We start from the raw sequence: 19,318 nt of genomic DNA on the forward strand, positions 1-19,318 counted from the left end.
TAGTGATGAAACATGGTAACTGAAATATGTGTTTGTCTAATGAAAGTAGTACTAAATATTTTAGAAGAAGCCTTCATGTAATATTTAACGATAAACCTGATATGTGAACGCCTCTTCCCTAACTCAATTTGATTATCAGAGAAGGCAAGCTGCTGGGAAATCTAATGAAATTAAACATGGTAGTTTCTGAGTAAGGTTGATTCGCAACAGGTCTTTCCTAAAAAAAGAGCAATGTGTAGTGATTATCCACATGAAACATTGTATCCAGCTGCTCTATCATATTTTTCCTTCATTTCATACACTAGATTGATGCACCCAATTGTATTTCTCTTATGTTACCACCTCATTTATTGTTAAATGGAAATCTACCCATTCATTCATTCATTCTTTTTTCTTTTCTTTTCCTTTCCTTCTCTTCCTTTTTATCTTTTGTTATTGTTTCTTCAATTTCTGTTTTTACATCTTTCATCTTCCTTTCTTTATAATTTAACTATCTCTGTCTTTCTGACTTCTTTCGCTGTTCTCTTCTCTTTTAGTTTGTATTTGTCTCTCTTTCTGACATTCATTATTTCTTTGCTTGATTTATCTTTTTTCTTTTCTCACAATCTGTTTTTTTGCTTTCTTTCTTTCTAATTTTCTTCTACTTCCTGATGCTTTCATATACTCACATCCTTTTGTCTGTCCTAAGTTCTCATTTTGATTTTCCTCCACCACTCTCCCTCTATATTTGCCACACTCTTACATCTACAGCTCATCTCTTTTTCCTCCTTTGTATCTTTCCAACACAGTGTCTCTCACAATTTCTATATTTTTATATATGTGTCCCTGTCTTGCATTTTCTCACTCCAGTCTTGTCTTTCTATCATGTCTTGTCTTTCTATCATCCTTGTGTTCCACTCTTATCTCTCACACTATTTATCTTGTTTTCCCACTGTCTACCTTTGTCATAATCTTATCTTCTTCCACACCTTCTCTCTCTTCTACCTTCTTTCTCTCTCCAATGCTCACGTTGTATTCCACTATCACTTCACTCATACTTTTTCTTCCTAATTTCCTCTAATCTCCTGCCTGACTATTCATCCACCTATTTCTGACCTTGTTTACCCCACCACTCTCCCGTTAAGTCTGTCTTCTCAGCCCATGACCCTTACTCACTGTCTCCCCTTTTTTACTATCTTTTTTTTATCATCCCCACGTTCTCAATATAAATATATTTACATTCAGATATGTCCAGGAAAATAGTCCTCAAAACAAAATTTCTCAAGACTTATTTGGCAGTGATGCGTTAGTCAGGTGCAAGGTCTCTAGGTATACAAGTAGAGTGCAGTTTCACATTATTGTCAAAATGAACAGCAATAATGCACTTTCAGAGTGTGGGTGTCAGTGATGTAATTGCTTATTAAAGCACCTTCAGTATGCCATAGTTACTGAAACTGTGACATATTTCTATACACACACACACACATACATATAACTAATATTCTAATCTTCTCTCTATCTATGGCTCTGTCCCCACCGATCCCTAACCTTTCCTCATTCTCTCTCCCACACACATTTGAGCTCTATTTTTTTCTCATGGTCATGGACACGCATTCATATAAAAACTCTCTAAACTCCCCTGTTTCTTACATTTAGTTTTTTGCACACTCACTCTTTTTCCCTCTCCTCTTTCACACACTCTCTCATTCTGCTTATTTGCTCTTTGCCATTGTTTCTGTCTCCTGTGATTATTGCTACTTTTGCATGTATCAATATTCTCTTAAACGTGTTTTTCTTTCATCACTAGCACCGTACTCTCTTCCAGTGCTTTCTTTTCACTCTCCTAGACTGTTCCTGGATGTCTTTGGCCATGTCAATCTATTCTGAGTTCGGCTCTTTTTCCCCTGCCTAAACTCTCTCTCTCACTCTCCCTCACACCCCTTTGGTCTCCTTCCTCTGTATGTTTCTGTGTTGTATCAATCTCTGCTTTTCCTTATTGATCACTGTTGATCATTTACCCTGTGCCTCTTTCACTTCAATAGAATAGGTTCAATTAAACTTGTAATGTTACAGAGTATTCTGTGTATCTGCACAGTCATCCTGTGTTATGACAGTTGATATACATACAATTTCTCCTATATGCTGATGCCAGTTTTTTTATTTTCCAGGTGCAAACTATCCTGAGGCTGATATAACACTTTTCCCACCACAACCAGAGGCGCCAAGTGGAACCACACAGCCCACTCTAACTTGCCTAATAAGCAACCTCTCAGTGCCCTTTGGTACAGTCACCTGGATGGTGGATGGAAAGGTGGCACAGAATGCCATGACCAGCGAGCCAAAGCGAGACACAAGTGGCAGCACTTTCATCATGAGCAGTTATCTTACAGTGCAGGAGGTAAACCGTGACTCAACGTTTACCTGCCAGATCCAGCAGGCAGGGTCAGCGTCAATTGCCTCCAGCAGTCTGAAGATATCAGAATGCGCTTAAGAGACGCAGGCCAAGAAAGAGAACTGTCCGACTGCGGGATTGTACAACGTTTCTCTAGGCCATTCTTCGTCTACACATAGATCCTCAAGACTATACCATGCATTGTGTCCACATTAAAGTCACAAATTGAACCTTGTTTGCTTGAATTACTGTAAATCATTCAGAAAAGTTTAAACAACTTATCAATTGATTGTTTAGGCAATCATGTATACAATCTTTACACCCTATTCATTGTGCTCAAAGTTTATATTCCAGCTATTATTATTATTTTTCAATCATTGTTGCTCTGTGATGTCTTAATCTGTTCACACAATAAATAATGTTAAGAAAAGCAAACTGAGTCTCCTGCTAATGTATAACCTGAACCATGGTGAATGAAAGCTTATAATGAGGCATTATACACTGCAACTTAAAAAAGGTTTTTTTCTAGAATGTGTTAAGTCAGTACTGTTCTTTAACACTCATTAAGTGTTATATTTAAACCTAATGGTAAATACCCCAATGTTTCTAACTAGACATAAATTTATATGAAGTGTTGATAAAAATGCTGCTCTGTAAGACCAATATATGAGTAGTGGTGATAAGTTAACAACAATGCAATTCAGCAAATAAACCTGCCTGTCTTGTTACTAGTAGATGGGTATTAAGAGCACATGATTGTCCTATAACATAAAACAGAACTACATAATTTGAATCACAATACCCTTACCTACAATATTACCATGTGTGTAAATACCATGTGATTTACCTGACCATCCACTTACCTCAAACTCATGTAGACATGACAAACACGGTCTTCAGTATATAAAAGTAGCCTCACCATCGCATTACTAAATTGAAGTCTCCAGGAGCTGCCTGATTTTCTGGAGACATGCTGTGGGAGTAGCCCATCCATCATATTACTACAAAACAGGCCACTAATCTGTGTCTAATCATCCTGAAACCTATGATCAAAAATCTTACAGACTTACAAAAATCTTACAATTCATTCACTATCTCATTACTAATGACAAATCCATTACAGATACCTTAATGTTGCATTACTTAAAGTAGTGTGCCAGGAGAAGCATAACCATGGCACTACCTACATGATATCTATAAAAAAACAATCTCCTTCATAAGGTTCATAAGACCAGCCTGACCAACCTTTCTCACGACATGTCATAAAGAACTGCCTTTCCATCCCATAACTTACATAAGTACTTAAAAGAACAGCGTAAACATCCCAATACTAAGAACCAATTCCTAAGGTATTCCTATTACTTAATGAGGTCTCAGAAAGCATCCTGAACATTCCATCAATCAAAAAGGCCACAGAGACATATCATTTCTAAAGAAATGTAAAATATTTAGCATGATTATCCCATTACATGATGTCGCCCAGAACAACCTGTCTATGGCATAACTTACAACAGCCGATAGAAGAACAGACAGGCCCATTTCTTATACCTGGGCTATGAGAGCCCCTTGACCCATCACCTAAAGCAGGGATACAACAGCAAACTAACCCCTCCATCACTTACAATGTTAGCCCATTATCTACACCAGGTCTACAGGCATTCTTTCAACCCTTTGCGAAGAAGATCCAGCCATGTGTAGAGTGTCCACACGAAAAAGAGGTATAATTGTGTCATTTAATCAATGAGAAGCAAATGGTGGCAGATAGTTTTGTACTGAATTCTTTACAAATCCCCATAAGATCTTTCTAATATTCTGGACAATTTCTTCTACATGACATATAAAGTTTACTGTAAAAGTAACCCACCATAGTCAGAGGAAATCCAACAACAGCAATCTATCTGGCTAATTCAGACAGGCCCTGACAGAGTCCCTTGTACAACATTCAGAAGAGTTTCCCTATCTAACATCTCTACTTCATTCAAAACAGAAGCATACATCACTACTGGTTTACAGCTTTTAGGCCACAAAGGATTATGATCTGCGACAGAATCTTCAAAATTAGGGAGAGAAGGCACCTTAAAGCTGAAAGGACATGTAATAGCAGAATGAGTGTATCTGCACCAAAGGCAACTGTACGGAATCCTCTCAGCAATTCACTCTATCTTTCAGACCCCCAGCCTTCTCATTAGAGTAGACTGAACACATGACTCCTTAAAGCGCCATAAAAAGACAACCCTTAACTTTAACAATGAAGTCCAGGGGGCATATTTTCTAGGAATTGGCGGTGAGAGGCGTTAGCCTCCTTGGCTTAACACCTCTCGTCGCCACTTCGGAAGCACCAGGCTGCACTGAATTACCAAGGATATGGTGCAGCCTGGCGTTTCACCCTGCAATGGCGCTAAGTCTCACGACTTAACGCCAACGCAGGCACCCTTGCACCAGAGTGCAAGGGTGTCTGCAAGCAGGGAGGTTTGTTTATGTACAGGAAGGTGTCCTTTCCTGTACATAAACCAACCTAAAATGCCATTTTGTAACTTACATGTGTGCTGCTTCATGCAGCACACATGTAAGATACAAAATGGCATTTAAAAAAAAGGTTTGTTTATGTACAGGAAGGGATACCTTCCTGTACATAAACAAACCTTGACATTTTGCTTTTTCCATGTGTGCTGCACAAGGCAGGACACGTGGAAAAAGCAAAAACGAGGAGAAATGAAGCATTTCTCCTCATTTCGCCACCTTAAGACCAGGATTTTCCTGGTCTTAAGTTTGACGCTGCCACCTATTATCGTCTCTATTGATAATAGGTGTCAGCGTTGAAGTGAATGGGTGTTGCGGTGGAACGCCCACCGCAACACCCACTGCATGCCCCTTTCACACTATTTTTAGCGTGAAAGGGTCCCTATTACCAAGGCAGCGTTAAGCCACTTAACGTGGCTTTTAGCCACGTTATGTGGTTTAACTCTGCCTTGGTAATAGGGCGCTGACCCTATTGCCACCACAACTTCACAAAAAGTGACATTGTGGTGGCGATAGGGGCTTGGTAATATGCCTCCAGATCTTTAAAAAATATACTTCAACACCCTGCAGCAGGGCCTGGCATCCTCCAGCACAGTTACACATAATGCTAGAAAATCACATTTGCACCCACCGTCCCTAAAACCCACAAACACAAACCCAGCACACCCTTGAACACTTAGAACCTCAATGCCAAAAAAGTGCATTATAACAGAACTCAAATGTTGTTTGTGCCAGAAACCTTCTGCTTTGCAAATGAGTCAGCTCTCCTTGAGGTGTTGTTAACTGGTCGGTGGTTTGCAACTGCGGTCACAAACCATAGATACATCTCAATGCAAACCACCAATAGGAGCGGACGCCCTTAACTTGCCCCCTCCTCATTGTGATTTAGATTTAGTCATAAGCCCACTTTTGTGATTTGAAAGGCTTTTCTGAACCTCAAAAGTGGTTCAGACAGGCGAAAAAACCATTTCATGGTAGAGGTGTGGCGCAGTGGCCAGAGCGGCTGACTCCGGAGCGCAGGGTTCATGGTTCGATCCCTGAAGCCGGTGGCCATGTCAGCTCAGCATCATGTTACTCTGGGCAATAGCTCACTTAATCTCCCCGACGGCCCCCCAACACCTTGAATCCTTAAAGGGGGACATGTTCATGCTTTACAAAAATATGGATTTATGGTTGCAAATCCTCTGATTTTGCGAATTGGAGGGATTCCAGCCACACAATGATTTTGTTCACCGGGCCCCTAATGACAAAAAGATGGTGTCTGAAATTGCATAATTTATTAATCATAGAAGTTTATATTTATTGAATAGCAAATATTCCAATAAAGGAAAGAATTAGTAAACACAGCAACCACATTTATTGCCCTTTTTTAACTTTCGCTATTTAACAGAATTCTCATTTTGCTCCCATTTCATCTATTTGTAGGATCCTCACTGGCATTGACTGCCTCATCCTCACCAAGGATATTAATTGAGAGCATACTTTAATGAAAAAGCCTAGAATATTCCTGTTTTTTTCATGTGTGATTTGATTAAATTGCTTCAAATAGACATTCTACTTTGATACTTTTCAATTATTGTAACTTATTTTGGCTAAAGGATTATGAAACCATTATGTATTGCTGGCACACTCATCTGATGATAGTTGGCATATGGCGACTGATAGTCCAGTTAGTGTGGTGTATATATGATTAAAGAGAGCAGAAGTCCAATCCAAAAATATATGCCACTTTATTATATGTGTGCGATATAGGGTGGGGGTGTTTGTGTTACTGTCCTTACAAACACCCCCACCATACATACATACATACTTACGCTGTGGGTTATAGGATTTTACTGTTGAACCCAAGTCCCCACTACATAATGTCTTCTAAATGATAGAAAATGACTTCACAAACATCTGTGTCGATTTTTACAACTTTAAAAAAATTGTCCTTTGTGGGACTGTGGTTTCATTATGTGTGTTTATGTTTTTTGTTCAGCACCCCCCATAGACAAGAGATGATACTGCAACCCTAAACACACAAAGCAGTTTAAACACAGTTCAGAAATCAAAGGTCCAAGCAGGGTCAGAATGGGACACAAAATATGCCCTGGGACCAAAATAAAAGTGGCCTCTATTAGTGAATTAGAAGGCTGGCCACTGTTTGGAAATTGGTGAAGTTTTGAACGGGTAAAGACAGGCTGTATAAGTATTTTGCAAGGTGTGGACGACTGCATGGATTTGAGCTTGCTGCAGACCATATTTGTTTTAGTATCACGGAAATCAATAGTAAAAACCCGGGCCAGCATATCATAAGACAGGCCAACAAGCAACAAAAATTGGCCCACACACTGCCATCAGAACAGCCAATAAGGCACTGCCTTTTTGCCCTATAGGCCAGTGCGACCCTGGGTCCAAGGAAGTAGCATGGATGAGAGTCATTTAAAAGGAAATAGAGCAAACCATTGTTTACCATAACACAAAGGTCTTTGCAATGCCATACAATGTGTTCTCTTTTTATAAAAATAGAAAAGAAGTTAGTGAAATTAAAATATCTACAAACAAAACATTAATTTATTATGAGTTCTTTTAAAGTATCATTATAAAAAGAAAGGGGCGGAGGTTTATTTTATATAAATGGAGCGTTCGCTAATTAAATCTTTTGCACAGTTTTTTTTACAGCGAGCTCTTATGTCCAACGCAGGGTAAATAGAGCCCTACAGTGGACAGGGATTAGGAAATGGTGCTGCCTTTAGAATATGTGGTTTGGGTGACTGGCTGCTTTTAGCAAGTGTATTGGATGTTCTGCCATGTATCTATTCTATCAGCATTTGGTATTAATTGACTGTAATGATTTTTAGTATTCTTAAACAATAAAGATTCATTCACTCACAGATTACATGAAGGGCCCGCTCAAACTGCTAAACTCCTATGAACAGTTATGTCCAAAATTGAATTAACCCACACTCTACAGCCCTGTTGTTCTATTTTAGGATTGAGCAGGCTAGCTCTTGACACCTGCCTCCATGACAGCTGGCATGAGCTACCCCATTGAGAACTCCCATGAGATGATGGTGAGAAACTCTAAGATGCCATGCTGTTTCTGTGGTTTCCTCCCATGTGAGTTTCTTTGAGAAATGGCGGAGGAAGGTAGCACCTTTTCGTGATGACTTCTTTACACTTATATTGAGACCCATTTTTCTTTGAATGCCATAGGACTTCTTGTGGATTTACCAGGAACCACTCCTGAAAGTGGCTCCTAGACCTATGTCTCCGAATGGAGATGCTTCAAGATCAAGAGCCATGGCTCATTGACAACTACGCTTCAACACTTGTATAGGGCACAGAACAAATTGTGGGTGTGCCATTTCAGGACTGGCGTTCCTGCTCCCACGCTGCTACAGTCACAAGTACACTCACGTTGTATGGCTCAAGTAGCCAAAGGCTACACAGCTCGTTCTAAGATGCTCCTTACTCAGCATCGATCTCCTCTCCTCCCCTGACTCAACCCCTGGGGCACTGTCCCTAACTCAAACACCCAAATCTCAGATCACGCCAACTTCCGATCACCTCATCCCACTGGACACTCCTCATAGGTGATTTTCCACTCAGTTTCGATACTTCTCAGCTCCTAACTTGGTGACCTTGATTCCCAGGCCTTCTCCAGTGAGAAAGAACACTGTCTCCCATTATCAGCATTTCGTGTGTGAATGTATTCTTTCCTCTCCTGAGCCTAACTCCTAAAGCGTTATTCTAACTAACAAAGACAGGTTTCTCCACCTGCAACAGAAACGTGAGAAAAGAACAAATCCAACATGCACATAAAGTTCAGCTGTTAACTCCACAACATGAGAGCAGCAGGGAGAATGCATTTCAGGCCTGCAGAAAATCGGCCAACATAAGAGAATAGCACATAGGCCTCACGTATTTACATATAAATGAACTCTTCTACTGAACATCTCTAAATTAACACGTTACATGGCACATTAAATGCGTGATAAAGTGCAAGCATCTAGCACATTTAATACACGTTAATGTTTTCAGTTCAACACACATGTACTGCAATGTTAATTTCTTCACGTTTATATGGAAAATATACCTAACACATCACTTTTCACATTATTACAGTACACTTCTAATGTTCCATGTTAATAAGATAAAAGAATAAATGTAGGTGCAGACTACTCATGATTATAATGCACCCCTAAAAATGAAAGAGCACCATCGCCCTCTATCACTCCTGAAGAACCATCATTTGATAAGAGCCTGAATGTCAAAGGGAAGGAATGTGAAGAGGCCACTCAGGCGCAGTGTGGCTGTGCACAGGAAAGAATTGAGGGGATGACGCTTAGGAAACAGGAGTCTGGTTTTATGACTGCTGCAGAACCAGGCTCTTGCTCCAGAGTCACATGAAGAGGCCTTCTATGACATAAGCCTGCCTGTCACTCCAGAGGCACAAGTACACCCCACTCAAGACATAAGGGCGCCTGTAATAGTGGTGTTGAGTCCACTGAGGACTAAGCAGCATTACATGTACTTGCCACAACATGTGAGTTTGGAAATAATATTGAAACATACATTAGAGACCAGTTTGTATTCAACTGTCTGTCAAAAAGACTCAAGAAAGATTGCTGATCAGCAGAAATTCATCTCTATCAGAGGTTATAATCATAGTGGCGGGTATAGAGAGATACATTTTTTTCTTCACAAGGTTTGTCAACTGTAAGCAATTCAGTTACTGGTTTACTGCCCTGTTCAAGCAGAAACCACAAGTATTGTCAGGGTAAGGCACTATCAAACCCCAAATTAACCTATGCTCAACACCCGGAAGCTTGGCACAGAGCAGTTGGGCTTAGCTTCGAGACAATATGTAAAGTATTTCTGCAACAGTCTAAACAGTAAAACTATGAAAACACACCACAAAAGGAGCCTACAAGAGTATTAGAACAACAGAGGGATTTTTAGTAAATAAAACAAGAAGAAAATGACAAAAATCCAATTAGTAGAGCCGGAGATATTGAATTTTAAAGTTTTTAGAGAAAATAACACCAAAAGGCATAAAAGCCGTACATGGACAAAGTCACAAGACCAGGCCGACCATGATGGAGCACGGGCCAGCTGCAGGGACCCAGTTAGGCCTTCTGAACAGAGTACCTTGAATCCTGTTTTGCGGTGGGTTGCATGGATCCACGTCGGAGATGCGCCACACAGCCCAAGCGATGTATTAGTTCCGAGATGCAGCAAGGTCCTGTTGCGTCGCCATCGAGGACCCTGCCAACCAGGGCTCGCAATGCGAAGTCCGGAGTTAGGAATATGTTGTGTTGTCGGGGCAATGCGCCGGTTGTGAGGAGCTGTGACACTGTGATGCGGAGGTCGGTGGTGTCGATGAGGTCTAGAGGTGCGAGGGCCGGTGGCAAGGATATGATGCGCAGGACTGGTTCCGATGGCTATGCAGGCTGCGGCGGTGATGCAAGTCTTTGTAACTGGTCCAATCAACGCAGCAGGTGAGATGTGTCAGTTCTGCCTGGGGTTCCGCTGTGCAGCAGAGTGAGACATCATTCTGCTGGATCCACAGAGGCTGGAAAAGCACCTTAAGTCCACTTCCAAGGGTCCAGGACAGAGGGGCACCACTTGGCAGAGTAGACTCACAGATGGCCGAGTCCGGGTGCAGATGCTAGGTTGTTGGAAGCCTGTTATGTTCCTGCGGCTTCAGATCAGGAAGTCAGCCAACTAGCCCTTGGAGTCACTCTGGGTTCTGGGTTCAAAAGATGCAAGTCCAGTCCTTCTCACAGCAGGCAGCAGGTCAGCACAGCAAAGCAGAAGTCCAGCAAAGTGCAGTCCAGCAGAGTGGCAGTCATTCAGCAGCACAGCAGTCCTTCTTCCTGGCAGAGTATCCACAGGTCCAGAAGTATACTGAAGTGGTGGTTTCTCAGATCCAGTATTTATACCCAGTTGGGCCTTTGGACTGGGGAGAAGCTTCCAGACGTTTCCTTGTAAAGTCCCCAGGCATCCTGTCTTACCTGTCCTGGCTCCAGGCTAGCTACAGGGGGTATGCAGCCCTTTGTTTGGAGACAGGACACCAGACTATTCAGGTAGTGGGGCTGTACCCAGGTCCTCCCTCCCATCCTATCAGTGATAGCCCATCCAGTCACACCTAAGCTCCCATTGTGTGTGGCTGTCTAGGAGGAATCCACTAAGCCCAATTATCAGCTACACCCGGTCATGTGACCAGATACAGGCTACAGGCACTAAAGGATAAGACAGGAAAATGCCAACTTTCTAAAAGTGGCATTTTCAGAATGGCAATTTAAAATTCGACTTCACCACAAGTTAGGATTTTAATTTGTGATTTCAGAAAAACAAAAATTTAACAGACTATCTCTTCCCATTTGAAAATTCCACTTATAAAATGTAATAAGGCAACTCAAATTTTATCCCACGGTAGAGATATGCCTTGCAGTAGAGAAAGATGAATTTGAGAGTTTTTCTCTAGTAGTACATGTAATACTTAAAAGTACCTGTCCTACTTTTTAAATACTTTGCATCCTGCACTCCAGGCTGTCCAGGGCCTACCCTAAGGGTGACTTATATGTATTAAAGAGGAAGGTTTGGGCCTGGCAATGGGTTTATTTTGCTAGGTCAAAATGGCAGTTTAAAACTACCCACACAGACTCTGCAGGCCTGAGACATGTTTAAAGTGCTAATAAAGTGGGTGGCACAACCAGTACTGCAGGCACACTAGTAGATTTTCATTTACAGGCCCTATGTACATGTAGAAACACTTTACTAGGGGCTTATAAGTAAATTAAATATGCCCAATGGAGATAAACCAATATTACCATGTTTAGGAGAGAGCACAAGCACATTAGCACTGGTTAGCAGTGGTAAAGGTTACAGAGTCCTAATGCAAGCAAAAAAGAGACCAGGTAAAAATGAAGGAGGAAGACAAAACTCTGGGCAGAAGACCAACCTAAGGCTGAAAGGTCTAAGAATGACCAATGAGGGTCATTTGCATGTTGCTTGTGTAATTGATGATAACTCTCTTTGTGTGGTGAATACTAAATTTAACAAACCCAGGAGTGGGCAATCTTGTTGCTATAGATGTGACTCAAAAAACATCTTAGTAGTAATCCATCATGTCTGGCCTTGGGTAGGAAGTGCAACTATTGCAAAAAATGGGTAATTTTTAATCAGTTTGTCTTATGTAGGGAGGTACCACAAGGTGTTGCAATGATCAGAAGAGCAATATGAATATTAGTAGTGTTAATGTACAAGAATGTGCGGATGAATTCAGTAATAAAGTGTTGACATTTGACCATGTGTGAAATATTTCAGGTGATTGCAAATGTATAGGGCTTTTGTGTCAGGCTAAAATTGATAGCAAACGTTTACAAGTAATGGCAGACACTGGAGCGCCAAATACAATTCTAGTTGATACCATCTTCTTAAAATATTGGCTAAGGGACTTTGTTTTAGAAGAAACTGATGTCAATCATAAGGACTTCGGTGACCAATATATCAATGTGCTTGGTTACTTAAATGCCTTATTGGAATGCTAAGGATCCCGAATATCAACCAAAATGTATGTAGCTGGGTTAAATTCGTGGAATGGAAGAATCTAGCTAGGTTGGACATTCTTTTGCAACCTGAGAACCCCACCATTATGGAGGAAATGCCTTATATTAAATTTGGAAACAGATGATAACTTAGTTCCATCCCTCACATCTAAATTTCCTAAGGTTTTTAGGAACAAAATATTTATGGAAAAAGGGTTTGAACAATCTATTAAGCTCCAACTGGGTGGCATTCTGGTTTTGCACAAAGTAAGTCCCTATCCTCTCAGTGTGAGGAAGAACTTGAAAGTCCTGCTTTATAAATGGTGTGCTAAGGGTGTAATCAAACATACAGATTCATCAGAATGGGTTTCTCCAGTTGTTTTCGTGAGAAAATATTCTGGATACCTGTGTTTATGTGTGGATTTATGCTCCTTGAATCAAAATATTGTGGTGGACTGTCAGCCCTTGCAGTATATTCAAGAATTGTTTGCAAATATTCGGGAATTTTTCTATAACTAATTACATTTTGCCAACCACCAGACTGTGTTGAGTGAGGAGTCACATGACCTCACAACTTCTGTGACACCGTTAGATGCTTTTAGTACTTAGGTTGTCGTCTAGACTGGCATCAGCAGCAAGTGTTTTTCAGAACATGATGGAGACATTTTTTGGAGATCTTTCCAAAGTCGAGGCATTCCAAGACGATATACTAATATTTACTAAAGATAGAGATGAACATTTATTACGATCCATCTTTAAGAGGAATTCTGCAATGCTCTGGCGAATCACTTCCACAACAAGATATCCACCATTTACAGGAACTTCGAGCCCCAACCCACCAACCTCTTAAGCCTCCTTATCCCAATGGAAGCCTCCCCCGTCCAGCAACTCACCACATGGGAACAGCTCACCACACCAAACACCACAGCCGTCATGAACTCCATCCACTGGAGAGCTCCCATGTACCCCTGCCCCCACTGCCTCTTCAACCTAGGAATCAACGAGATCAGCCACCAACTGACCACCATCCTCAATGCATCCATTACCACAGCTACCTTTCCTGAGGCATGGAAATATGCAGAAGTCATACCTCTCCTCAAAAAACCCTCTGTTGATGTGAGTGAACTCCAGAACTACAGTCCCATCTCGCTGCTTCCTTTCCCCACCAAATTTGTAGAGAAGACCCTGAACTGGCAGCTCTCCGAACAACTGGAGAGGAACAACCTGCTAGACGCCTCCCAATCTCATTTCCACACCACCACAGCACCGAGACCGAACTGGTCGCTACCACTGATGAAATCAGCGCCCTATTTGACAGGGGAGAATCAGCAACCCTGATCCTCATCGGCCTGTCCGCAGCCTTCAACACCATGTACCACCATACACTCATCAAAAGACTGCACCGGATCGGGATCAAGGGAGAAGCACTTAGGTGGATTGCATGGGATATAGCAGAGAATTCGCCTAACCCCCTTCAACTCGGAATGCACAAGCACCATCAGAGGTGTCCCTAAAGGTTCATCCCTTAGTCCCACCCTCTTCAGCACCTACATGATGTCTCTAGCCGACATTATAAGAACCCTTAATCTCAACATCATATCCTACGCCGATGGTACCTAGCTCATACTCTCACTCTCAGCAGATCCCATCACCACTTAGTCTAACTTCCACAACTGCATGAAGAATGGCACAGACTGGATGAAGGACCACTGTTTGAAGCTCAACACTGAGAAGACCAAAGTGCTGATCTTTGGTAACCATGCTTCCTGGTGGCCCGTCGAACTCGGACCCACTCCCACAGCAAAAGACCACGCATGCAAACTCGGCATTATCCTGGACAGCAAACTCACCATGAAACGATAGATCAACACAGTCTCCTCCGCCTGCTTCCACACTCTCCATTTGCTCTGAAGAATCTTCAAATGGCTCCCCATCAGCACTAGAAAAACAGTCATGCAAGCCTTAATCTCCAGCTGTAGGAGAGTAGGATCTGCACTTATGTTGCCCCCACTTTTATTCTGATGTATACACTGGTTTCTGGCTATAGTCCGGCTGGGTCCCTGATAATCAGTGCCCCAGTTTCTCTGTTCTCTCTAAACGACTTGGTGTGCATATTAGATGCACTAGTGATTGGATACTGTGGTACCTTATGAGCCCCTAGTATATGGTACCTTAGGTACCTAGGACATAGGCACTTCACAGGCCTACCAGGGGATGCAGCATGTATTATGCCACCCCTGGGAAGCATTCTCAATCTGACACCACAGGCCTGCTACTGCAGCCTGTGTGAGGTAGTGTTAGCACTCCTCACTGAGATATAGGTTTCTATATCTCACCATACACACACATATAAACCTATCAGCCACCCCTATTGCAGGCCCTATCAATCCTGAGGGCAGGGTGCTTGGTTTACAATGTGAGGGGGTGCCTCTGCATGAGCAGGGCCCCTCTGCAGCTACCAGAGTCTATTCTCTATGGCTGTTTGTGGATGCGTTTAAACCATATACTCTTAAGTGCATTATATTGCTAACTTTGGAATGACTGCATCAAAACATGTGTTTGGAGTCAAACAACTTGGAACTTCCACTGACAATCCAGAAGCCTTTGCCCCACCTCCCTCGCACAGACACCACACATGCGCTGTAGCAACAGTGGAGGCTGCTAATTCTTCCACCTCACCACCAGAGCCTGGAACGCCCTCCCCCCTCCTCCTCGGAACATCACTCTCACTGACGCACTTCAGGAAGAGACTCAAGACCTGGCTCTTCGACTAAACCCAGCAACCCAGTGCCTCGATACCCTCACGGGTGATTAGATGCACTTTACAAGTAATGTTTGATTGGCCACTTGAACATGTGTTAAACATACTGAGTGACAGGGGAATGACAGTGAAGGTGGAGAAGTGTAGGTTTTTCGTCAAAACAGTTGAATACTTAGGTTACTCCATTTCAGCTGACGGTGTAAGACCCATGTTTTGCAATTTGGTGGTGATTCTGAAGGCACCAGCTCCTGTTGACAAACATTGATTACATTCATTTTTATGACCGTACAAGTACTATGCTTGTTTTGTTCCTGGTTATGCATTGGTAGTACAACCCTTACGTTCGCTACTTAGGAAAGGGGATAAATGTAACTGGACATCAGACATTCATGCTGCTTTTCAAGAGGTGAATGAATTGGTTGTGAATCCACCGGCTTTGGATTCTTTTGAACCTGAAGAGAGATGATTCTTAACAGCTGAAGCCAGTAAAAATGGGATTGGTGCTGTTTTTGGACACTTCATTTCTGGTAAAGAGACTACTGTTGCGTTTGCCTCAGGACCCTCAAAGATTCTGAGACTAAGTATAGCCCTCTCGAAAGAGAAGCTCTGGCCTGTTTGTGGGCTGTTGTTCAAAAGTTTAAAACATACGTATGGGGTGCCTCCTCTGATGTTTACATGGATCACAAGCCTCTGGTTTAGTTATTGAGTGGTAATGGGCTTGGAAAAGCTTCAGCATGATTGGTAAGGCACTTGTCTTTCATGTTTGCCTGTTTCTTTCACTGATTTTGTGGATGACATCAATGATGCTTTTGAGTGTGTTATAGCTGCAGTTGACTCTATAATGGAGCTTGAAGTTTAATATCTGAGGACGAATGGGCAGAAGCCACTTCACAGGATTGTGTTCTGCAGTGTGTTTTGAAGTACATTAAGGAAGGTTGGCCTTAGTCTACCAGTCTTGTTGCTGAACTCAACGCTTTTAGTCAGGTTTCAGATTAATTATCTTGTGAGAATGATATCTGTGTGAGAAATGGTCAATTTATACCACCTGTGAGTCTTCATGAGAGACTGGTTTGTTAAGCCCATTAAGAACATTTAGACATATCAGTGACTTGTAAGAATTTGGGACAGTTTTATTGGTGGCCCTCAATGGACACACAAATGAGAAGTTATACTGATGACTCTCCACATTGTGTTGTGTCAGATAAGCATTGGCAAACTATGGAGAAACCTTTGTATCCTGTACCTCTACCATATCAACACTGGGGCAAAGTGGCATTAGATTTTTCTGGTCCTTTTCATTTACGTCCTATGATACATGATATTTAGTTTAACTAATAGACTATTTTTTTTAATGGATGTATTATGCTTTTGTAGACTCTTCTAACACCAACAATGCTATTACGTTCCTCGAGAGTGTATTTTATTTGGAGGGGTCTCCAAATATGATTGCTGTCAATAATGGTACACATTTTATTTCCAATGAAATGAAATATTTTTGGGTGAAAGCGTGATATTAAGCCTCTTTGTGTTGCTCTTTATAGCTCTTTGGCAAATAGATTGGTTGAAAGGGTCAAACCATACTTAAAGCAGTGCAGACTGCAATGTCAGCAGGATTGAATTTCAGTAAGTGTATCAAAGAGAAAGTTTTTGCTCACCTTATTTCTCTTCATTCTACCACAGGTGTTTCACCTTTTAAGTTGTTGAGAGGTAGAGATCTCAAGTCCAACTCTTTTCCTAATAGGTTCTCTGCAATCTTTTCCAACCCAAATATGAATATCGACATGCGTAAATTGCATGCAAGAGTTAGTAATAGACAACTCAAATTGAAGGAAAATTTTAATGACAAAAGGAACTTGAAAGATGTAGAGTTTAAAATTGATGATTGGGCCCTCATTAAAAAAACATGCTATGGCAAAAAGGAGAATCAAAATTGAGTTCTGTACAAATCGCTGAAGTAGGTAAGGGTTCTGTGTTGTTATATGGTAAGGAGTAGTGGAATAAGAGTTGTCTTGTACCTTCTTCCAACTTGCAAGTAGAGATGTACAGGAAAATGCACACTAGTGCCATGGACTTCACAATTTATGACTATGACTCCATGGTTTCTACTGATCTGAGTATTGGTTCTTCTGGTGAAAGTAATAATTCTGTTCCAGGTTTGGGCAGTACTCTTATACATCAGCAAGCATCAAGCCTATCTTTGTCTGAATGTGTGGAATTACATGAGCTGAGTCTTTCTACACATAGTACATGCACAGTCAATTTACCTATCTAGTTACCACCTAGTGCACTCAAGGTCAATTTACCTGTCATTTTGCTTGATTATGATTTTAAATGAACTCCTGTTTTTTGTTTTGTTAAGAAGGGAAGATATGTAATAGTGGTGATACTTTGATACTTAATTTTGTTTTCGTTTTGATTTGATATTCACTGTATGCTTGTTTTTTGGAATATTCTTGCAAGTTCCAGATTCCCAGCAGATCAGATGCTGTTGATTCTGGAACGGTTCAGACCTGTCTGCAGTTGTGGGTCGTGTTTTTTGGAAATAAATCCTCTTGAAAGATTGACTGGATCCTGTAGTCTCCTTTTCCACACTTTGTCTACCAAAGTACTACAATGCCTTTCTCTTCAGAGGCACCTGAAGAGGATATCCAAGATACAAACCTGCCTTTCACTCCAGACACATCGAGGAGGCTTTCCCGGACACAACCCCATCTTTCACCCCAAAGACAGCTGTACAGACCATCCAGAACACAAGCCTGTCTTTTGCTCCAGAGGCACCTGTATAGGACATAAGCCAACCTCTCCCCCAGGGACACTGAGGAGGATTTTCTGGCTATAAGCCTGGCGTTCACTCTAGAGGAACCTATACAGACCATCTAGGACATAAGCTTCTCTTTTGCTCCAGAGGCACCTGTACAGACCATCCAGAACACTAGCCTGTCTTTCGCTCCAGAGGCACCTGTAACGGACATAAGCCAGCCTCCCTCTCCAGGGGCACCAGGGACATGAGATTTATTTTATTACTTTATTTATTTTTTATTTAAGGAGTTTTATATAGCGCTAGCTGGACCCGGGGGTATTGGAGCGCTTTACAACAGTTTATCGCAAGAGTTATATAATAGAGCAGTATTATACATCATGGTTCAGAAGTCCAATATTGAGGTAGTAGTGAGTCCTGAGCTAACCTCGTTGATTGCACATTGTCTTGGGTTGAATTTAGGTGGTCTTTGTGATACAGAGTTGAGATACGAGAGAAGGCTTTACTGGACATAAATCTGTCTTTCACTTCAGGAGAACCTATACAGACCATCAAGGACATAAGCCTCTCTTTTGCTCCAGTGGTATCTGTAAAGACTATTCAGAGCAGAAGCCTGTGTTTCACTCCAGAGAAACCTGAGCAGAAAGTAAGAATGCCTCTCACTGGGGACACCAGGTACACACAAGGAGGCTTTCCAGGACATAAACCTTTCTTGCACTCCAGAGGAACCAGGGCATATGCCTGTCATTCATTCCAGAGACACCTGCACAGACCATCCTGAACATAAGCCTGTTTTTAACTCCAGGTACACCTGTACAGACCATCCTGTACATAAGTCTTCCTCTCACTCCAGAGAAACCTGAGGAGGGTTTCCAGGATATTAGTCTGTCTTTCACTCCAGAGACTCCTGTAGAGACCATTGAAGACATAAGTCTGTCTCTTACCCCAGAGTCACCTGAACAGGTCACCCAGGCACATGTGCATTAAAAATGACACGTGATATGGCAGAAGAAGGAAATAACACTGAATGTTGTCTATGCTTGCCTGCTGTTTTTCATCGGCTGGGGAAGAAGAACCTAAGTTTCACAAAGTGTTCACATAGCATTATCAAGAGGGAAGTGGTTTAATAAAGATAACATGCATTACTTATGTTGATAATTTATAATAAAGACTTGTTGTTTGATGTATCAAGAGATTCATCGTTGTTGTGTTTGAATCCCTTGGGAGGTTGATATTGTGACTGAGGGATGTGGTGTGGTTGTACTGAATAGAGAAAGTCTGAGATTTCATCTGTAAAGCTCTTGTTGGGTCCAGGGATGTCTGAAAGATTTTCAGGAAGTAGAGGGGTAGGTGGCAGGAGAGTAGAACAA

The 19,318-nt window shown here is 41.7% G+C and overlaps 1 protein-coding gene across 14 annotated transcripts in view; it reads left to right on the forward strand.

The window, feature by feature from the left end:
* LOC146772742 (immunoglobulin lambda-1 light chain-like) overlaps nucleotides 1–2,806 on the forward strand; it is a 365,210-nt gene extending 362,404 nt beyond the window's left edge. For all 14 annotated transcript variants that reach the window (XM_085636772.1, XM_085636770.1, XM_085636784.1 and 11 more), the window contains exon 4: nucleotides 2,148–2,806. In XM_085636772.1, the coding sequence (XP_085492898.1) occupies nucleotides 2,148–2,470 (323 nt within the window). In that variant the 3' untranslated portion in view covers nucleotides 2,471–2,806. The remainder of the gene's footprint in view (nucleotides 1–2,147) is intronic.
* The last annotated feature ends 16,512 nt before the right edge of the window (nucleotides 2,807–19,318 follow it).

This window comes from Triturus cristatus, chromosome 12 (genome assembly GCF_964204655.1).
Source record: "Triturus cristatus chromosome 12, aTriCri1.1, whole genome shotgun sequence".
Taxonomy (NCBI): Eukaryota; Metazoa; Chordata; class Amphibia; order Caudata; family Salamandridae; genus Triturus; species Triturus cristatus.